This window comes from Vidua macroura, chromosome 14, assembly GCF_024509145.1.
Source record: "Vidua macroura isolate BioBank_ID:100142 chromosome 14, ASM2450914v1, whole genome shotgun sequence".
Classification (NCBI taxonomy): Eukaryota; Metazoa; Chordata; class Aves; order Passeriformes; family Viduidae; genus Vidua; species Vidua macroura.
The window spans coordinates 9,756,485-9,779,345 of NC_071584.1; the positions used below are offsets into that span (position 1 = coordinate 9,756,485).

The 22,861-nt window shown below is 40.6% G+C and overlaps 1 protein-coding gene across 2 annotated transcripts in view; it reads right to left on the bottom strand.

Moving 5' to 3' along the window:
* Positions 1–22,861, bottom strand: part of COL4A5 (collagen type IV alpha 5 chain) — a 75,171-nt gene that overhangs the window by 21,831 nt on the left and 30,479 nt on the right. For both annotated transcript variants that reach the window (XR_008439365.1, XM_053990196.1), the window contains exons 8-33: positions 22,470–22,496; positions 21,194–21,274; positions 20,111–20,173; positions 19,555–19,590; positions 19,428–19,469; positions 19,228–19,320; positions 17,032–17,085; positions 16,871–16,927; positions 14,636–14,680; positions 14,482–14,535; positions 14,262–14,303; positions 13,663–13,795; positions 12,862–13,035; positions 11,932–12,015; positions 10,630–10,722; positions 9,989–10,059; positions 9,565–9,756; positions 8,965–9,133; positions 8,203–8,295; positions 8,011–8,115; positions 7,353–7,450; positions 6,929–7,079; positions 6,167–6,280; positions 2,742–2,909; positions 1,811–1,900; positions 904–1,053 (exon numbers count right to left, since the gene is read on the bottom strand). Coding sequence is in view for 1 of the 2 variants with exons in the window: in XM_053990196.1 (XP_053846171.1) it covers positions 904–1,053; positions 1,811–1,900; positions 2,742–2,909; positions 6,167–6,280; positions 6,929–7,079; positions 7,353–7,450; positions 8,011–8,115; positions 8,203–8,295; positions 8,965–9,133; positions 9,565–9,756; positions 9,989–10,059; positions 10,630–10,722; positions 11,932–12,015; positions 12,862–13,035; positions 13,663–13,795; positions 14,262–14,303; positions 14,482–14,535; positions 14,636–14,680; positions 16,871–16,927; positions 17,032–17,085; positions 19,228–19,320; positions 19,428–19,469; positions 19,555–19,590; positions 20,111–20,173; positions 21,194–21,274; positions 22,470–22,496 (2,479 nt within the window). In the remaining variant the exon portion in view is untranslated. The remainder of the gene's footprint in view (positions 1–903; positions 1,054–1,810; positions 1,901–2,741; positions 2,910–6,166; positions 6,281–6,928; positions 7,080–7,352; positions 7,451–8,010; positions 8,116–8,202; positions 8,296–8,964; positions 9,134–9,564; positions 9,757–9,988; positions 10,060–10,629; positions 10,723–11,931; positions 12,016–12,861; positions 13,036–13,662; positions 13,796–14,261; positions 14,304–14,481; positions 14,536–14,635; positions 14,681–16,870; positions 16,928–17,031; positions 17,086–19,227; positions 19,321–19,427; positions 19,470–19,554; positions 19,591–20,110; positions 20,174–21,193; positions 21,275–22,469; positions 22,497–22,861) is intronic.

Sequence of the window (22,861 nt, forward strand, 5' to 3'; positions counted from 1 at the left end):
TTACATTGCTACAACAAAATCACTTTGGGACTAATATTTTATAAAAATTAACGTGGTTGTTTTGTAGACTTTTACGAATTCTATGTGGCTGTTATCCCATAAGAACTTTGTGTTGCCCTGCTGACATAGTTAAACCTGCCTTCCACAGGAAAAGAAAAATAGTGTCTTAGGAGCCTATCTAGGCTTGTGAGAAATTAATACAATAGGTAAATTAGCACAATAATGGCTGGGGCAACATTAGGGAAAAGCATTCTGGCTCTCTCTAGGGTAGAATATTTTTTACTCTTCTCAAGACTAAATTAAGAGTTCAAAGGAGACATCGGAACCCTTGGTGGGGGAGGACGGCGAAGCCAGCAAGAATGAGAGAACACAGACTTGACAAAGACTTCCAGGCTGCCAACTTCCCAAGCAGAAACACACACAGAGATGACATTTAGCTCATCAGTGGTCCAGAGAGACACCCAAAGGGAGAATATAGAGGTGGTGCATGAGCAGATGACCTGAGCAAATTTCATCCTACGTGGCGAAGACCAAAGGGCCTTTGAGGCAGCAGGAATGCAGCCAGGACAGCAGCTATGAAAACTCTCTCATCATGCTTAGGAATAACTCCTAGAAGACTGAACTGTAATCCTGCTGAAAGCACCTTAGAGCTATTACAAAACTGCCATATGCCAAGTAATAGTAACAGCTAATGAGCAAGGACACTGGAAACTAACCAAAAGAGGAACTTGGTCACAAAATCCTTTTAAAAAAAGCCTAAATACAAGACCATTAAACCACATCTATATTCCAAGTTAGCTTTTTTTCTGTAAGAATGAATGAATAGTAATGGATTCAGCCACAGTTCACTACTATGTGTAGAGGACAAACCACCTCCCCATATCCACATGCAAAGTGCCTTACCTGGAATACCCGGCTCGCCTTTTTCTCCTTTTGCTCCCAGCTGTTTGGGATCAAGTGTTCCAGGTGGACCTGGCAGACCTGCTTCACCTTTGATGCCTTTCTGCCCCACTGGTCCAGGAGGTCCTGGTGGACCAGGTAATCCACTATTACCTACAGAAGGTACAGCCAACAAAAGGAAAAAAAAAAATCCTTAAGGTAGGCTAATGTATTTGTAATGGATTTTCTTACACAGGCATTCCATGATTTATTCATGAGGTTGGAATTCACCAAAGGATCAGGCAGTTTATGGACGGTGCTGCACAGCATCTTTAGCCCTGGAACAAAGCTGAGTGAGTGGAGTGCACAGGGGTGTCTGCCAGCTCTGGGCAGCAGAGGAAGCAGCTGTGTCTGTCTGAGCCACACTGTGCTACCAGCACAAAGGGGTCACAACAGCTATGGCAGCTTTGGACTCAGCCTCCTTGCTCTGGAGAGGTGAACTGGGTTTGCTTCTACCAAACTCTTTCAAAATTCATCTCCAACAAGGGGGTTGGGAAAATGCACAGAAGAGAGACTCTGTGATACCTATATAGCTAATTCTTGATGGCTCCATAACCCTAAGTTACTGATTTTCTTCTTTCTGCTGTTTTAAGCAGACTTCAAAACACACTGCAGAAATATTGCCCTACTTCAATGCCATCAATCAAAAGGAATTGTTTCTAAAATAGCTAACAATTCATGACATCAACTAAATAGTGATTGAATGCTATGGCTTAAAAATGCAAAGCAATTCTGAACATCAGCACTGTCACAAGACAGTAACTTAAGCAGGTCCCAGATATCAAAACCTAGATGTTAGTATTACAAAACCTCTTTCAACACAGGATGGGGAAAACAGTGTCCCTTTAGGGGCAAATAAAACAAACATTACCTTTCAAGCCAGGCAGACCATTTCTTCCAGGAGTTCCTGGAGGCCCTGGAGGACCAGGAGCTCCCATGACACCCATCTCACCTTTGGCACCTGAAAGCATTGAACCAGCCACATTGTCATTCTGAACAGAGACTCAAAACCTAACAGGTACTGTAAGTTTGCTTCTCTGGATCTCTGTGGTATTTATTAACCAGCACATGCCTGTTTGAAGGGAATTACAAGCACTCATTTATTGTATAAATTAATATCAGATAAAATGACACTTGAAAATTGTGGTAATTTTTCCAGTTAGGTCATGAGAAGAAAATTTGCACTGCTCTGCTATGGTAGAAAGCATGTTTATATCTCCAAGAGGTTTAGTTCCCTGGTTTGAAACACAAGTACTAGTTGGAACAAACTTGAATATAGTGAAAGGCAATAAGACAATTAAATATATACTACTTCTAGAATATTTTGTATTACTTTTTTGTATTTCTATTTTAAAGGCCAAAACAGACTAGCTTAACTGAATAGTCTAACACTTAGAATAAGGAAATTAATACTTAAAACTAAGCAGCATTTATAATGATTTTCTTTAAACAAATTCTTAATTATAGCAGTGCCTAGAAGAAAAAAATCACAAAATAAATTAGAGAAATATCATAACAATGATGATTAAAGCCATGTCTGAAAGTTATGAAAAAGAATAAGTTAAGAAATATTTAAAGCAAGTTTCAGGGAAGAGTGAAAAGGTAACAAGGATTTTAATGCAACAAATCTTGTTACAATGTTGTTTTTTTTTAAAGTATGAGGTGTAATGGTTACATATATCCAACTTTAAATAGGTGGGATCAACACCTAAGCACATTAAGCTGGCATGGCCAAGCATAAAGAGCTTACCACCTGCAACTGCAGTTTGGTCTTTCTCCAGAGGTAAAATACATGAACTTACCTGGAAATCCAGGTATTCCATCCCGGCCAGGGGGCCCAGGTGAACCCTGAGGCCCTGGTAGTCCAGGGGGTCCTGGATATCCTGGAGCTCCTTGGTCACCTGGAGGACCAGGAATATCGAAGCCTGGAGGACCTGGATCCCCTTTCTCCCCTGGAATGCCTTGCAGCCCTAGACAATGTGGTTAAGACACAACCTTTTAGCAAAAAGTCAGGCAAGGCTGAGACCTGTGTCTGGGTATAGCACCATAAGAATAGTTTTAGTTGCAATCCATTCCTAGCAGTGCTGAAAACCCTGCAAGTCTTCTAAAACCATTTATTTTTTAATAGCTTACAAGTGTTAGGAGGCCATGTTCTCCTGAAAAGAAACATGACCAAAATTTTTCTAAGATGCAGCAACTGCAATTCAAATCTCAAAAGGAAAACAACTCTCTTCAACAACATTTTAAGTCTGATTATTAAAAGAAAAAGGCAAATTTATTAGACTAGTTTTTATTTTAAAATTAAGTATTCAGATTCACATATTTCCATGAATTATTCAATTTTCCTACATTCTAAGATAACATCAGCTGAATATTTTTGAAGGTTAGCAAAATTCTGCACTGCATTGTATTTTCCCTGAATGAAAAATAATAATTGTCAAAATTTGCTTAAGATTGTTCATTGCTAATGACCCAGAGCTCAAGGCACTGAAGCAAGCAAGTGGCTCATCTCCCTCCAGTGCAGAGTCAGTGAAGATGCTCACTCTGGGAAATGCAGCTGACCAAAAAGGAGAATTCATAAATCTCAAGTTAAGAAAAGGCTTTGGTAAAGAAACCACAGTACCTGGGGGACCTGAGGTTCAAAAGTCAACGAGTTAGAGCTCATCAGGAAGTTGAGACAGGTAGCAGTAAGCAGTTGTAATAGTCATTAAGTTAGGAAACAAAATAAAGCACATATAGATTAGAACAAAGACAAAAAAAATCTATCTAAAGTTACTGAAAACAGATCTAAATACAAAGAATTCAATGCTAATGCAGCTAAGAGAAACCAGATTGCAAGGAAACTTGGAGATCTTTTTAAAAGTGCATCCACTTCTGTATGCAGAAGCCAGAAACACTGAGATATTTTCAGATATTGATGGTACATTTAAAAAAAAAAATTCCCCCTCTCTTTGTCTAGTATTCTCTACAAAAGCAGGGAACAAGCTTTTTCTGATATGTTTCTTACAAAATTCTCATTTCCAGACACTGGTTTGGACCCCGTCTGAACACCAGAGTACACCCTACCAATCAGTTTCTCATTGATTTGCCCCACATTCTGTTAAATCCCTCCAAATATGGATTTTCAAAAGATGTTCCTTCCTTATTACACAAAATGAACTCCCAATATTTTCCCACATTCTTTTAGTTCTATTATGTAAGCATACATTGTTACACCACAGATGGTATACTGCATGTTGCATGCCCTGGCATAGTCTGAGATAATTGACACTACCATGCCAAAACCTCATCAATAACTCCAAGGCAGCAGAATTCCAACTCTGTAATGGTGACCCCACTCTCAGCTGCAGGAACAAGTTTAGGAGTGATGTCATCATGTGTTTTTTGCACACTGAAAAGGCAGATTGAATTTTCTTGATGACATAAGCTGTAAACTTGCATTTATTTAATTCTAAGCATGTTCCCCTCTAGCAGCAGCTTATCACTGCTTTAAACCATGGTGTCATGTGCCTGGAGTGGCTATTTTGCACAGAAAAAAACACAGTACCAGGTGATGGACAGGGGATACACATGCTATGTGTTCAAGGGCTTTCTATCAGCAAGTAGGAAAAAAAAAAAAAAGAGAACATAATATATAGGACTCCATACCTAGAATGGTAAAGATATTTTTTTTGAAATAGAAATTAATTCCAATCTAATTTCTGGTCTCAAAAATGTAACCACATCATAATTAGAACAATATAGACAACACAGTAAATTCTAAAGTAATTTGTTACATATTCAAAAAAGGAAAAATGTTGAGCTATTGCAAACTAGTTGAATAAATGGTGGTACAGAGAAAGCAAATTCTGAACAGGGACTTTCTTCCAAGAATTTTCCAAATTACCTGAAAAACAGAGTCTCAGAAACCTTACCCTAATGCTGCATAAAGGATCATAATCAAATCAAGCTTAGTAAAACACACAAGGGATGGAGAAGGGAATGTAAGGCATTCTGCACAGAACAGAGACAGAGCAGTGCCAGGGGAAATGAGGATTTCTCAAGCAGGACCTTCCAGCATGCACCAGATTTCAGAGCCCCATGCTGTTAATAGCCACACTGATTAGTCAGTACAGACATGAAGAGTGAAAATAGAGGCATTTCAAATCCCTCAACTCTAGTAATCATTGTGCATTTGTCAGCATTGGTATTTTGCAAAATAAATTGGTGGTCACATGAAATCAAACTCTGGCTAGCACCAGAGGAGATGTTACAGGAAGATAAAAGAACATGCACTGGATGAAACATTCAAACCCACACTAATACATCCCCCTCACCCCAAAATCAAGCCCTTCTGTTTCAGTTTAGCCTCCAGTGCAGCTCAGGACCCTACAGTCAGCACAGCCAGGCAGGCACAGGACCCATTGCTGCCCCAGGGAACTCTTGTGTGCCTTGTCCCAACCCCTTCTGTCCCTTGCTCCCCACACGAGGCACATCCCAGGCTTGCTGGTGCCCTGACCACATGTTCCTTGCTCCACTCAGCAAGAACAGATTTAAACATGACCCACAGTGTGCATGCAAGCAGAATTCAAGCTCCATGGGTCTATTTACTCAAGTGCTTGTCCACCTTCAAGTTCAGCACTTTGCTGAATCTCAGCTCACAGTTCATGAGGATCTGAATATGACCAAGCAACCCATGATCCATGGTCTTAGAGCTGGCCATGACTTTGTCAGCATGCATTGCAAACAATGACAAGCCCAGTGCTCACACACAAACACGTTCAAATAGTGTAGCTCACAGACATGCAACACTAACATTGTTTTACAGGCATGGCAGAATTAAATATTTAATTTAATACTGGAACTGGATGTGTTTGGAAGGGCTTCAGTGCAAGGCATGCTAAAGACCACAGGAAGTGTTCTCACTGTGGTGACTGCCACGTATTTGCAACATCAAGAGTTGGTGCACAGCAAGCCCTTTCACTGAATGAAAGGAAAAGGAATTTCCCTGAACAAACTCTATGAATAGAATGATGTACAAGCACGCACATGTACCCTTCTGTGCAGAGATGGAACAAGTTCGTATCTTCATCAGCCACCAGTCATTTTAGACAAAAGGCAACCAAACTCCCTTCAGAGACATATACTTATTTATCACTGTCTATCTGGGAGTTGGACCTTCAGCCTCTTGTGTCCCTGCTTGTAGATGCCAGAAATAACCTATGGGAACCATTCGTGTAAGTTTTACCTGGGGGGCCAACAGGACCTGGAGGTCCTGGAGATCCAGGAGGACCTTGACCACCAATGCCAGGGATGCCTGGTGGGCCTGGAAGTCCTGGTGGTCCACTTGGTCCAGGGTCACCTAAAAGAACACTCTTGTTTAGTCAAATACTGAACTAATTTCAGAGACATTTGCTTTCAGAGCAGAGTCCCTGCACATTGTACTTGAAATCTCATCCTTGCATGCAAACAAACATTGATCTAAGAGAGAAAAAGCCACACTCCAGAGGCTATTTCCCAAGGCCAGAGATTTGTCCTCACTCAACATGGACTGCATTAAGTTTATGTTTCTAGGTTACACACACATATATTGCACCATCATCCACACCAAACTCAAAAGACGCTCTCCAGCAAACCAGGCATGCTGGGCAGGTCAGTACAGACCACGGTCAAGAGCAGAGGTAAACGAATTGCTAACTCTGTGCATGTAGAAGCACAGTGCATCTAAATGAAATAATTCTATTGATAAAGCTTTACCTCTATATAAACATTATTTGTCTTTAGAATACAGACCTTCAGGTACTGACCCACAGATTGGGATTTATTCCCTTAGCTGCCTTTTGAGAACACAATCTTCCATTTACACAGGTGTGTCTGCTTTGGAAAAATTGATTTTGAAGTAATGGCTCTAAAATTAGCACTGCTTGTATTTAACTGCCATATGCCTCCCAGCACAGCTATGTTTTTAAAAGTTCAATAGGGGAACAAAACAGGGGAGAGTTCTCAATACCTTTGGGCCCTGGGGTTCCATCAAAGCCTGCCCGGCCTGGGAGACCAGGGCTTCCCGGGAAGCCAGGATCACCTTTAGGTCCTTGAACTCCTTTTATGCCTGGGGGTCCTGGGGGCCCAGGTGGTCCTGGAACTCCAAATCCACGGTCTCCCTGTAACAAATGAAAAAAAAAAAAAAGAAAAAAAAAAAAAAGAGGATTTTCTAAGTTTAGCCTCTCCTAAAAATGTTAAAAGTAACAAATTAAAAATGGCCACCATCTTAGAGTCCAATTTCTAGTTTACTACCCTGACTCAAAACGTCAAGTAAAATATTTTACTTTCCCACCATCAAAAGCTGAGAACAAGAGGTGAAATCCTCCTCACCATCTTCCCAGTGACACAGAAAAGCCTTTAAGGGAAGTTTTACAGTAAACACAAACACAGACCTTCTCTCCTGGGAAGCCAGGTGGTCCAGGAGGTCCATCCAGACCAGGGCGACCTGGAGTTCCTGGAGCTCCGGGTGGGCCTGGAGTCCCTGGGAAACCTACACAGGACAGGAAGACAGGGCAGCAGAAAGGACACCAGAGAGCGTTAGAACAACTCCTCCAGACATGCCTAAAGCCCATGAAAAGAGGTTCTGTGCTAGCCCAAGCACTGAAGGGGTACCCATTCAGCTGAGAGAACTTCTGAGCATTCAGTCTTTGCCACAGAGGGTCTCTGGGACTCTCAGAGGGGGCACTCCCTATGCTTTGAGCTTTTACAAAAATCACAAGCAGTTCACATCAGAAACATTAACATCTTGAAGGAGCATTTGGAGATCATTTATTGATTCAAGCTCATTTCCCAAAATTTTACCAAAGTGTTATTGGTTTACTGAAGAATGTAAGCTACTGAGAAGGAGTAGGACAGTGAACAGAGTAATAGGAGCTCAGCAGTTTTTTCTCCTGGTATTTCTGAAACTGTTACAAAGATGTATAGCTTTAGGACAAACATTTTTTAAAGGATTCTAGAGACAGAAGACTCCCTAGTAAAAAGTGAAGAGACACTACCCCTTATGCCCCCTCTTCCAGCCAGTACAATGCAGTAACAGGGCAGTAAACATACCCTTGGGGCCTGGTGGACCTGGAAGTCCAATGCCAGGAATACCTGGCTCTCCCTTTGCACCTGGGATGCCAGGTAAACCACGCTGACCTGGCTGACCAGGATCTCCTGTAAAAAGAAGAACATCAACACAGTTATCCAGAATCAGAATAAAAAGCTCTTGGAATTCCCTGGTGCATATAGCTGCTGCTTTACCTGGAAGACCTGGATCACCAGTTCTTCCTGGAGGACCAGGGGGACCAGGAACTCCTGGTTCTGTAATAGTCTGGCCAGGGTCACCTTTTGGACCTAAAAACAAAAAGCAGAAATATTAATCACTCAGTAGGAGTTGTTTTCTGTTTTTCTTTAAGCAGAAATAATGCCAGTCCCACTCCAAGCTTACAAAGAACTCAGACATCAGCAATACTTTATTCAATAGGTTCTCCAGTCCCAAGCCCCACAAAGCTCTTAGAGGCTCAGAAGCCCGGTTCAATGTTCAGACAGTTCTTCTGAACTGTTATTTTTTAATAGCTTCATCCTAGGTACCATCATGTGAATAGTATTTTCCATAGCTGGCACCAGCACAACTTGATTAGGATCTGTATAGTTGACAAGAAAGTAACAAAAGCAAACCTGTTCAAGGCAGCCCTTTTTTCCCCAACCTGTTTTAGCTACAGTATAGCCAAGCATACTAAGGTAGTTACAGTGCATTTCCACTTCCACAGTGGGGAAGGAGAAGCTTTCCTGAAGGTCAGAGCAGAAGGTGAGGGATGTGCCTAAAGTGACACAGCACAAATGCCACTCTCCCTCTGGTTCTGTGAGGACCCTCAGTAAGGCAGCCCCCCCACATATAAGAGGTTGCACAAAGCCTCTAGGAAAAGTTTAAAAGCAACATTACCTTCCAAGAACTACCTGAAGTAAAAGGGGCAAAGTTTGGCTTTGCAGCACTTGCTCAACAGCACACAGAGACCAACTCACCTGGGACACCAGGAGGCCCTGGACGGCCAGATACCCCTTGGATGCCCTTTTCACCAGGTGCACCTGGTGGACCAAAACCAGGAGGTCCAGGAAGCCCTTTTTCTCCAGGAAGACCTGGAATTCCTGGGTCACCTGGAATACCCATTTCTCCTTTGAATGCAACGCTGCCCTGCAAATAGAAAGAGCATGATGGGAAAGATAATGTATTAACTATCAAAAGAGTAAAGTGCTTCATTGCTTCTGCTTTGAAACTCTCTGGCAGTTTCCATCCTTCCAGCTCTCATTAACAGCCTACATCTTGCTAACATGGTAGAGAGCAGGCCTAAACCTGGCTACTTAGTTCCTCCCAGTACATAGGTGAAAAGTAGTGGCAGAAGGGACCCTCTGACACTGCCCAAGAGAAGCCTTGGCTTATACTGGCAGATTCAGGAGGTAACTCAGTGTATCATCACCAGATTGGCATTTACTGAAGTGAATTCCTGCCTTACCACATACAGAGAAAGTGCATTTGTGCCAGTTCTCTTATCTGCACTATGTCAAATGCATGCAGGACTTCCCAAAACATCCATCCTGTCACAGACAGCCTAAAATGGAACTCACAGGTTCCCCCTTAGGGCCAGGCAAACCTGGCAGTCCATCTCGTCCAGGAGTGCCATCTATGCCAGGGAGACCTGGAGGTCCTGGGAAGCCGGGGTCTCCTTTGTCACCTTTCATTCTTGGAGAAGTCAGGACATCCCCTGGGTCTCCTTTAGGACCAGGTCTACCAGGAGCACCTGGGGTGCCTGGGAAGCCCTGATAGAGGAGGAAAAAAAAAAAAAAAAAAAAAAAGAAAAGAAAAAGGTATTTTAGTTTTTCTTTCACTCCCTCTGAGTATGGAACAAAGTGTGAATCATGCATTCAAGATAGTTATGGACAAAAAAATACCTATTAGACAATAAATTAGATCTATTGTTTACAGATCTACCTATCATGCAAGACAAATGAGACATTATTTTCCCCACCAGAACATAACACCACCACTTACTGGTGGCCCTACAAGGCCAGTTAATCCAGGAAGCCCCTTTTCACCTTTTGGTCCAGGAAAACCAGGAGAACCTGAGTAGTGAAGAAAAACATAAATCTGGAGAGGCTGCAGTATCAAGCATTATGTTTCATTGATAATAGCTAAGTTGTTTTATAACCAGACAAAGTTTACTCAGTTTTTACAAAGTTTTTTTTTTGAGAGCTTCATTTTATTTGAGCAGAAACATATTTGCAACTCTAAGTTGAACCAGTAGTGTCAAAAAACATCATGCTTTTCAAAAGCTCCAGCTCCTCCATTATTCCAGGAACAGCAGTAGTAGAAGTTAATTTTTCTCTCAGTTAAATCTACAGCAGACCCTAAATCTTCAAAATGCAGAATGCTTGCAAGGTTGTCTTTGAACAGAGAAATATTTCTCAAAGACTAGATTTCCAGAGAATGAGGGTTTGTTTTACACATGCCCATTTTGTTTCTTTCCAACTGCACAAAACACAACATGTACCAACTCTGCACTGGAGCTGACAAACGCACATTTGAACTTGTACACGATACACAGACAGATTGTGACCATTGTACCCAAATATCCTGATAAGAAGTGACTTTGTGGAACATATTAAGCAAACTAGTGAAGACTCCAGCCCTACCTGGACTACCCGGAGGTCCTGGTGGTCCCCTCTCCCCAGGAGGACCAGTTACTCCAGTTCCTATGCAGTTGAAGCATGTGTCTCCTCGATCACCTAAAGAGATTTGCATTGAAAAAGCATACTTGAACATCAGATTTTCAAAAATATTAAAAGAATTCAACAAACAGCAACTGTTTTCTTGCTACTGATCTCTAATACCAGGTCCAAAGTGACTACTTCAAATAATTATTGCTTAAATATTAGAAGCCTCCCCCCTCACCCCCCCCCAAATTAAACTGAAGCTTTTTGGTGGCTAGGAGTCAGAGAACCAATATCAGATATTAGTAGAATGTATTTATGACAGTGCAAAATAATTAAAACAAAACCAGGGCTTTCAAAAATAGAAAATAAAACCATGGACTTTTTTTTCCCTCAGCAAAAGTGTCCCCTTTTAAAGTAGGTACTTGACACTTCTAACTACAATTCTAAAGCACATATATCAAAATCCCAAACTTAATTAAACTCCAAGTGTGCAAAATAAATACTGGGAATGTTTCATTGATTTGAAAGTAGACTAAAAGTATTTAAAGAATTGTTTCAAGAAGCTTAGGAATTTCCTTCACATATAGACTTATGTGACATTCATCAGTGAAATATTTGAGCATTTCATTTAGGTTAATTAGTTAATCCTTACAATCTCCATGAGAAAAAATATTTTTCTTTGAAGTGAGTACAAAATTAAGTGAGATGTCTAAAGTCATTTATGATGTCCATGGTTGGGCTAGGAAAAGATTCTCACTTACCCGTATCAGCATCCTCATTGCAAGGTTGTCTTTTTGGAAACAAGGATATATATTAAATATGACTTTCTTTTGCTTAGCAAACAAACAAACTCACTGCAGACTGACCAGCTCAAATTAGGAGTCTTGTATTTATAACTTTAATGCTTTCCATAAAAAATGTCAAATTTATTAATGAGCTAGAAAACATTTTCACACAGACTTGGCCAATGCTGTTACAAAGCACCCAGTTTCTATCTGCCTAGGAGATATTCATAAACCTAAAGTTCCATTTTACTTTATTCAAGATCCATGCTAGACACTGGTTGTACCCTCAGTCACTCAGACTCCTGTGCTTTAATATAAGGTGTGAAGGAGTATCCTACACTCAAAGCAATCAGCTTTCTTACACAAAGACATAAAACATCTGCACTCAACCCTACTGGGAAGGGGCACTGTTAATCACATTTAATGCAGGCTTTACATTTTTTTACCAAGCTTCAAAAAAAGGAGAAAAGTAGAAAATATAGCCATGACACTGCACCTTTTTGGCCTCGCTCCCCTGTAAAACCTTGTTGTCCTGGAGCTCCTGGAGGACCTGGTGGCCCTTGCTCACATAACCCTTCACCTAAGGAAAATCAGGAGAGGTTTTATTATCTATTTGTGTCAGACTGACAGCAGCACCAAATACATGTATTCAGTACAAAAAATGTATTTGTGTGGAGATTCTAATACACCCACCATAATCACAGACCAAACATTTTGGCAATTCAGACAGGACTGCTGGTGAAAACCCACACATGTAATTCAATCTCACAAGGAAACAGTGATATTACACAACAATCATCAATTCTTTACAACCTCAACCATCTCCCACTGCTTCCCACAGCCTACACACGTCCATCTCTACACTTCATTCTGATGTTCAGCCTCATATCATAAAACCATGCCTATGAATCATCATCAGAGCAAGGGCACTTCAGATGCCAATGCCATCTAGACACTAAATTCCTCTCTGAACCATGTTAGCCCCTCTCCACTAAAGCTTTCCAGTTCTTATAGTCCTATCTACCGTTCCCTACTCTCCTTATATCAAAAAAAGAGCTAAGTGCTTTCAAAGTGTCCACTCCAAAGCTAATTTCACATGGTCTATACACTAGAATATTTATGAAATGGAACTGGAATTCTGTGAAAAGTTACACCTTTGACCGTCCTGCTATCACAACTCTTAGTAGGGAACAAATTCTGTACCTGTCCTTAAGCCTAAGGTTCTCCTACAGATGTCTTGATTTGCAACGGGAGTAGCTTAGAGAACCTATAGCAACAGAATCTCATGGACTTCAGTGCTGATAAACAACACCTTTGGAGGTGGAATTAAAAAAACCCCATCAAACAAACCACAGAAACCCAAACCTAAACAAATGTCAAAGCTGTTTAGTCTCTTCTACTTGCTGTTTATATGATCATCACTTACCAGGAGCAACAGATGGTGCAGGTGGCCCTGGGGGACCTGGTGGTCCTGGTGGTCCTTGTGGTCCCTCAACTCCTGGTTGCCCAGGAATAGAAACCCCAGGTAAACCTGGATCTCCCTTCTGTCCTCTCTCACCAGGTAAGCCAGGTGGGCCGGGAGGTCCAACAGTAGTGATCCCTAAGACAGGAAGGACTTAGTTCCTTGCAGCTTAATGGTTTACATCACATTTTTGCAAGGATGACAATGATACACATTTCGCATTTTTGGAGATGCTTGTTTGAAAAATTGACCTGAAACTCGACAACTAAGTTTATGATTGGGGAAATAAACCAAAACCAACAAAAACCAGGACTAATGAAAGAAGTATCGATGAGAAAAAACCCCATATATAAATTGTATCATTAGCATAATTATGTTCCTCTTTGTGCATGTATAATGCACTTACAGGTGTCACTGTTCACTCCCACTGTAGACTCAGATCATCTCCTACCAGGCATGTGGTACACAAAACTTTCTCTGTGTAATGCAATGGACAACGTATATTAATTACAGATGAGTGATATGAGATAGATTACCCCTAGGAGCATTAAGCTAGTATCTGATTAGCATCCTCAGTTCACCACAGCAAGGGCAGTGAATGCTCAGAATTCCTCACATTACCCCAGTAGCTCAAGACTATCCCTCAAGCTGAAAGGCAGTTCTAAATATTCTGCCTTCTGTTAAAAGGAGTGCATGAAGACTGAGAAGCCAAATACCCAATCACACCTTTGAGCATACAACTTAATTTAAAGCTTGCACTCCTACCTGGAGATCCTGGCAAGCCAGGTGGGCCTGGCCTACCAGAGAATCCACGCTCCCCTTTGGCTCCTGGCAGTCCTGGCAATCCTTTGCTACCTTTTGGTCCCACTGTTGCATCAATGCCTGGTCTTGGAACAACCTGTAAATGTTGAAAACATGCTCATGTGAAACTACTTGCCAAGAAAAGAGTCATTGGAATTGTAGAGATGTGAGGGAGGGAAAGTACAACATACTTTGAACCTTATGCCAATGACAGGATGCTTTCCCCACTCCACTGAATTACCGGGGAAAATTCCAGTAAAGAGCACTCCCCAATAGGAAGCTGTTTGCCTGCCAAGCCAACATAGTTACAACAGGCTTCAGTGAGGCTGACTCAATCCTGCTGGTCTGAGGTTATAGTCTAGCCTGTGTTTGTGACCTAGCAAATCCCAGAGCACAGAACTGATCTTGAAAGAAGGAAACCATTGTTTCTGTTAGTGTATACATGAAAAATTTTCTGGTGCTCTTGGTGCTGTACCCAGAGATAGGACTCTCAGTCAGCCAAGAACTACAGTGAAACAACACTGTCAACCAAATGCAGAAAAAATAAAGGATCAATAACTTACAATTCCAGGAGGACCAGGGGGACCCATGTCACCTTTTTCACCCTATCAATGAAATTAAGAGCATTTCTGATACTGTGCAGCACTACATAAATAAATTATGGCAAATATTCCTCAACACTGTAATAGCAAAGGCAATGCAATTACTACTCAGGCAGAAATGAACTCAGTGATGGTAAATTTTCCATCTATTACAGCAATACTGACAAAAATCCTGGCATACCTTTTCACCATCTCTTCCTGGAGCACCATTTATTCCAGGCCCACCAGGTAAACCCTTCAAGAAAAGGGAAATATATTCACACTCAGATTTTCTCCATATCAAAAGAAAAGCTTATAAAGAGACTGTTTAGATTAAAAACATATGAATTACTCACATCCCTACCAGGCTGACCAGGTTCTCCATCTTTGCCAGGCTTTCCCTTCAAAGACAAATATGCATTGAAATAAAATGCTTCAGTGGTAAAGAATTCTTATGGAAATTATGTTACTTGTTTTCCATTTTTCAGTAAACCAAACTATCTAGAATGCAGTCCTTGGGAAAACACAAAGACATCAATCATAACCAATGGAGTTATCTAAACTGAGGCTCCATTTTGAAAACCAGAGCACAAAACCATGACAGTCTCAGAGCAATGCTGGGTGAATACAACAAAAAATGATCTCCAGTTAACTACTGCAGATTCATTTGTGTTTACCACTCCTTTTATTTTAGCAATGGAGAAATTCTTTATTTGGAAAACAGATCCTAACTCCCTAAGTAGTAGAACACTATATTTAATTAGGAAATTAGTGTCATGTGACCAGTGAAACGAAATAAAACTTTGTGTTTGACTTTTAACTCTCCTTTAAATCAACATGATTTTCTCATTAGTATCAATGAAAATATAAAATGAAGTTCTGCTCAAAGAAGTGACTTCTAAAAAGCATGTTCTTGCTGAACAGATTTGGCATTGCTGCAATAAAAGCAGGGCAAGCTCCACTTAATTCCAGACCATTCACTGGGCAGACAAATGGCACTTTATTGTCAGAGTTATAGAAGCCATGTCTGGGGGCACCTGCTGGAACAGAACTAGAACAGGTGATTGAGCTTCACCTAGTGAACCTTCTTCAGTGCCAGGATCAGCTCTCAGTCATTGAGAAATTGATAATAAGACCTCACAGATTTAGTGAATCAGAGTATAATGTGATTTGTGAAGTTTGGTTTCACCAGTGATGAGTTCTAACTCTCAAAACTGAGGTTTTAAGATTTCCTGTGAATGTGCAGAACTATCTCTTTGAATATGTAGACTGACATTTTTATGAGTATATCTGGAATGGCTTTGAGCCTCACAGAACCACGTGGAGCCCTAAAATGCAACTTTAAAGTGTCTTAATAGCAAAATTGCACTTCAAGTAAGCAACATGCCCAGATTCAGAGTAATAAAACCAAACAAAAATATTGGTAAACAAGCTTTTGGCAAAAGGCATCTGACATATCCCCTTAGGAGTTTTATCCTTTCAGATCTTTGCAAATTTATGTGGTTCCCATTTATTTTTGCAGAGAGAAGCAACAATTTAAAGCCCACTCAAAATATGAGACTTTTGGCTTGGTAAATCTGCTTTTTATGTTCTTTAACAGAGACAAATCAAAGCCCTTCTATAAATCTCAGCAACTATGAAGGATTTTATCTGGAGTACCAAACACTTTTTTCCCCACTGTATTTATTTCCTATGGAAATTGGAAAACCTACTACCAGCATGTTTCTAAAGTGTTTATATATTGTGCAATTAACCAGAACAGAACTTGTGCCTCGACTTTCAGAGGCACTTTGTTGATGAAACAATGCATTCAGAAGCTGTGGAAGTGAAGATACTGAATGTTTTGAACTGGTTACAGCCTCTCTTTTCTTTGCTGGTCCAGCCTGTGTTATTTTTATCCTATTTCTTAGCACTTCTATGATCTTCTTCAGCTTTTCTGAGCTGTGATATCCAAGTACATTTTAATTCCAGGATTGATTTGAGTCTGATCAGGAACAAAGCAACTCTTGCTATCCCTAGATAAAGCTATCCTGACTTATGCCCTCCCTAGATAGCACATAAGTTGAGGGTCTCTTGGGAAGTGACAGACTACTTTTGGTCTTAACAGTGTTCAGAGACTTGGTTTTGTGACTCACCTCACAAGCAAACCCACCAAGAATGAGTTTACATGGACCAGCTTTTACATATATCTATACACACACCCCAATCTCATGCTGCTTGGCAACCCAATACATAGCAAACTGAATGAAGACCCTTTCTAAAAGGAAACAGAAAACTGCTGCTTCAGACCAGCAGTCCAACAACTTTCAAGTTTTTCACATGTTAACCAGATAACATAGTTTAAATTATTTTCTCCTGCCCCCCCAACTAAGATCTACATGTAGATAATTCTATCAGGAAGCACAGAGAGCCACAGCTAGAGACACTGTCATGACCCCTGTGCATCATCCACAAGTTGCCAGGTTACATGGAGGAAAAAAAAGTAGTATCTTACCCATAAGCTGATGGCCCCACCTGAATTCAACATTTTCTTAATTGTCAAAGATAACACTTAATGGAAAGATAAATGTTTGGTTAAACAGACTACTTACTCTTTTGCCTGGTTCTCCTTGCTCACCTTTTTCACCTTTCACACCACCGGGAAGACCCTGGACACACAAACGTCATCTTAAACTGAGCCCACAAGCCAGAGCAGAATGAAGTTACAGTTCTCATACAGATGCAACAAAATAGAACTAAGAGTTCTACTCACAGGAGGGCCTGGAGGCCCAGGAAGTCCTGGTGGGCCTGGATCACCTGGAATACCCTGTCAAGCATGGGCAGAGAAAAAGAGGATTAAAGCTTCCATCACTCTCTAGCAGCTCAGTTGACTTTTTTTCTCAAATAGAATATTTTTGCTGTAATTTAGATTCCAAGTTATAAAGGATCATATTCATTCTTTCTTTGTGTGGAATTTCAAGTGAATCTATAAATTTTATTAACTGCTCATCCTGTTTATTTAGATGATTCACTCCTAAAAACACAGCTGCCTCTTGCATGCACTGCAGCAGCTGGCTTGGTGGCCTGCAGGTCCTATCCAAAAGTAAAGAGAAAAAAGGAAAAAGGACAAACAAATGCCAAATTCTGCTGAAATTACAGGAGCAACAATCATTAGATTACTGGTAATTGCTGAAATTTAGAGGCCATCAGGATCAAAGTATGTTTGTCAGAAAAGTATCACGGGATCATTGTGTTAAAAAGTTCTCATTTCCATTTTGTCTTATTACACTTTTATACAAGTCATTAAATCTTTTCACCATTAACCTAAAGAAAAGTTACAGGTTACTGAATCCACAAAATGTTTCTGTGCAGTTTCATTATTTTCTTGGAGTCATCCCAGACTCAAGCCCAACTACACATTTGATTTTAGTCAGAGATCATAGGTGGAGGCACATACCAGAACTCCATGTGCGTTTCACAAAAAAGTAACTGCAATGTTGACCTTTTTTACTGATGGTGCACTACCAAGCATAAATTTTGCTGAAATAAAAACCAATTTGCAAACTTGGAAATCATTATAAATGTTGGTCAAAGGCAATACACTCAGAATGTTTATAATTCTTAGTGCTTTAAAAGGAATGTAGGTAGAATGCTTTTACTTTGTGCATTTACATGAATTGGTGCCAGTATAATTAGTCCTTCAGGGGTCTCTAATGATGGAAGCAAATTACTCTGACCCAAATAAAATCAGATTAATTTTTGCTTCAACAGTGTGGTCAAAATGTTACCTTGTGTTTTCTTAGAATTACAAAGACACACAATGCTGCTCTTTACTTTCTGTCCAATTGCCCAGTTACAGACAAAACCAGAGACCTTCCTAGGATGACTGGGCACTGCAAGTGTACAGCAGCACATAGTTCTAGTTAATGCCTTAGTGGTGCTTCATGCTCTTCTGAAAGGAAAAGTAACAAATGGTTTTGATCAAGATGAAGGGCAGAATTGCCCTACACCCTGCTCAAATAAAATGCTGCTGTGTCCCAAAGCTTTCTTCTGTGACACATTTCCCAAGATAAGAAGATGGAAAGGAAAAAACTGATCCAAACACTGATGTAAGAAACTAATAGTTTGAAGTTCAGTTACTACAGTGACATTTGCAAAACAGTCAGAGCACAAAAATTATCACTCAACACTTTTCCCTCGAAGTATCTACCTCAACTCTTCTATTACCCAGAGTGGTATTTGAGAACATAACAAAAAACTTCAAGGAAAATGTGACATCCAGGCACCCATGATCCTGCTGGCTTTGCTCAGACTGTCTATGGCACCCAGAATTAAACACCACTGCAGAATGTTCTCCAGTGAAAAAGAAAAAAGTGTAATAAGTTTAAAAATGCTAACTCTTCCAATGGCCTTCTGGCATTGATGGGTAGGGAGGGATCCATACAAATCAAACCAGTATTTTGAGCTTACTTGCAACAATATGACTGATATTTACTTTTGAGATGCCAGAAACAGGGAAAGCACTTTATTCAGACCACAAGGAATAAAGATCATGGGGCATCACTAATAGCAAAAAAAGAAGAAATTGAATTAAAAATTTTGAAAGACTTCTTCACAATGGATGACACAGCTGGTTAATTAGTTGGAATCTGAATCCCCAGACTGCTTTGAAAATTGCAATTCTGGGTGTTCCAAAGAATGGGAGTATTTTAACTGCTTTTAAGGTTACTGTGAACTGCTTTTAGAGAGTTTTTTTAGAATAGTTATTTTACTAAGGGAAATAAAAACTAATGGGACTGGCATGATTTCTATTAAAGGAAAAGTACTCAGGCCTGGAATATTCAGTACTCTGAGAAAAAAAAAAATAGAACCTCTGCAGTAAGCAGGATGTGAGCACATATGAGCCACACCAACAGAGGCTGCAGCTTGATCACACGCTCACCACAGATGGGTGTAGTGTCCCACTCACCTGATCTCCTTTCTGAAACTCAATGTCATTTGGTCTTTTCTGTTCTCCAATTTGTCCTGGTGGCCCTGGAGGTCCCTGAAGACCTTGTTCACCCTAACGTGCAGGAAGATGCAGCTTGTTACAGGCAATACAAACAAAAATGGCAAACATAAGTATTTTGAAAGTAATAAGTAAAAATATCATTATGATCACCTACTCACTTTTTCACCTTTGGGTCCTTGGAAATTCAAACCCATATTGCCCTGCAAAATGTATAACTCATCAGCCCTTAGAAGTCACAAACAGAAAGAAAAAGAAAACAGCACATTAATATGAGAAAGACAATACCTTGGGTCCTGGCAGCCCTGGTGGACCAGGAGGTCCCTATTGAAAAAGGAAACAAAAAACCAAGTCACTTAAAAGCACTTTACAAACCCCTGTAGAAAAAAACCCCCAACAATGTTGCAGCTTGGTTTCCTGTGAATTATCTCCATGCTGACAAGGCACCTTGCCTGCCTTTGAAAACTCATGCTATTCAACTTCACAAATATGTAAGAAACTTCCCTTAGGTGAGACCACAAAATGAAATTGAACAGTCAGGTATTAAACATCAGTGTAAATAAGCTAAATCTTGTCTCATGTTTCATATTAAGAAGCCTGCACAATGATTCAGCACAATTTAAAACAAAAAGATGTCTGGGAACAGGTTGTTTCAGAAGTATGTTATTTAAACATGCACAATATAACAGCTCCAGGCTGAACTGAATCTATGGTTGCTGCTGTCCTTATACCAAGTCCTGATGACCATGATCTCTGCACTTTACTGACCTGCCTCTGAGAGCTCAAAATGAAGCAGTAACTGTCCCATTTAAGACTTTATGAGCAGCAGGTTAAAGAAACTTACCGTCAAACCTGGGGGCCCTGGAGGGCCAACTGGACCTGGTATTCCCACGGAGCCGGGGGGGCCCTGTTAAGGAAGGGGATGAGAGGCACCTTTTTATGAAAAAAACCCAGTGAGAGCTTCAAGCTCAAATAACGCCAACAGCTGGCACCCCATACATGTCAAATCAATGTAGCTGACCACTAACCTACCAATCTGTCCTTGGGGAAAGGCCTAAAGGATTGTACATCATGTTAGGAGAGGTCTGCTCTTAACATCACTGCATCTGTTTGGCTTGGATAAGGGAATGCTTTTTGCTTTGTTTTGAACTACTTTTGCCCTTTCTTTCTCTTCATGCACCGAGAGAGAACAACAAAACACTTTGTATTTGTGATTCCTCCCAGCCAGAAACAGACAATAGGGAAGCACAGATCAGAGGGCCAGAAATGCCAACAGGCTCAGTCTGGTCACAGAATAGCGTGGGGCTTGCCTCTGTGTACCAGGAAATGGGAGTCTGGCTTCTGTCCAGCTCAGACCGATAGACTCATTTTCGGCTCCCCTTGTTCTTCCACTAAAGCAATGAATGGCTCAGTGGGGAAGCACAGGGCCTGCAGTCACTAGCTGTTTTCACAGAGCACTGCTGAGAGAGCAGAAACACTGTTCAGGAGGTGCAACATGAGGAGAACAGCTGAGGAATTACTCTCTCCTTCCCACCATCCAAAAAGCAGCTACAGCCAGAAAGCCAGATGTGACCAACTCAGAGTAAAGAAGGGAAGGGAACTCCAGAACTGATACAAAGAATGTCTGGGAAGGGGGAAGAGCAGGGAAAGCAGAGAAGCAAATCAGTAACTGGGTACTGCTGTCTGCTGGATACCACCTTCCTGACCAGGGGACCTTTCTGGCTTCTGTGGGTCACCCTATTAAGAGCAATAAGGAATCATACACTTTCCATCAAGCCATACATCAGAGGTACATTAAATGTGAGCCCTGCATCTCCAAGAAAACATGAATCCCCAAGCATCAGGTTGCCAGTTGTGCTGTAATAACAGTACTTTTCATGTTATCTTTTTGGCAGAACACAGCCCAATAGTACTTTATGCAACTTACAGGTATCCCTGGAAGACCTGGAAATCCTGGGTCACCTTTCTGTCCTGGCAGCAAGGATGTAATTATTTCACCTGCTTCACCCTAGAAAAAAATACAGCTGACTTTAATTAACAACATATTTTACAATTCCTTACCACCATTTTGACTCCAAAGGGCACATAGTGGCTCCTAAGACTCTAAGAGACTCTGAGCTATGCCACACCCTAGAAGTACATGCTCATATAAGCGCTAGATTCTCAAAGAATAGCTCTGTTTAGGAGAGATGAAGATTCTAAATGGCTAAACTAACAACTAATAAAAGCTTTATTTTGTACAAAGATAGCAGCATTGATTTAAATTCCAGAAGATTAGGGGATTGAAACACAAATTGTTCACAAAAGAAACATTCCAGCTTCATGTGAAAGCAGTGGATAGGACACAAGAGAAAAAAGACTCATTCAGCTTTTTCCAATGTCCCAGCTCATGAGATCAGTGCTGAGTGTGCTGTTACAACAATTATGCTTTGTGGTCCATATTGAAGTAGTTTCTTATTGATTTCAGGGAATATCTTTGTTTTGAAAGTATATGTTCTGATGAGACTGTCCTTTAATATCTTGAAAACACCTGGGAAGAAAAGGAGCTAAGAAAGACAATTCAGCTTAATATTCCCAATTTTCCAGTACCACTGTTATGCTGTCCTCTCAGGAGTTTAACAGTGTAATTCTGTGGGTCAAGTTTCCTCCTAAATAGATCTCAATCCAAACTGATATTTTGGCCCATGCTCAACTGCTCAAAGGTACAGCAAAACCCTTAAAAAATACAAGGTTCAACATCAGATCATGACACTCTAGATTAGGAGAAAACACTGTCTATGTAAGATGTAGAGTACAAAAAAACATTTTCAAAAGAACAAAAGATGTTGTACTGTTCTTGTCACTGGGTATTTTAGGTCACTATTGTAAAGTCTTTAGGAGTGTTTTGAGTATGCACAGATAGACTAATGGTGCATTTGGGTGTTTGTAGACATTTTGTTAACTTGATGCCTCAACTGACCCTTCACAGTCCCAAGGAACAGCTTCAGGAAACACTCTGCTGCTTCTCAAGCTACTGACCCAAACGAAGCTACTGCAGAATTTCCAGTTAGCTGCACTGGAGTGGCCTGGAGACACCAAGAATGTCACTCCAGGTTCCAGTGGATGCACACAGTCTTGCATGAAACAAGCAGGTTACTCATGGCAGATCCCACTGCACACCCCTGCCTGGTAAGCACCTGGACATGAGAGTACAGCACACTCACCTTCATACCTGGCAGCCCAGGGGGTCCCTTTGTTTAAAAGAAAGAAAGAAACAAAAAAATATAATAAAGATCAGTAGAAATAAATCACTGGTATGTTGTTTGCAAACCACTAATCAGATCTACACCATAAGGTAAACATTAAAAGACAGAAACTTATAACAATATATGGAATAGGGGAAAATAAATTTTTAATGAACTTCAGAATGAAATGGAAAAATCAGAGAAGAACTTTCCTAGTTAATGTTGAGCATTAGAAGGATTACATTTCCCTTTCTTAGCAATTTGTTTCTATGTTGCTTCCTATTATCCATCCTGTCTACTATGTCTCTGTTTGTGCTTTGGTTCTGACAGTCACTTTGCTGCACATCCTTGTGTTTTATACTGAAAACACC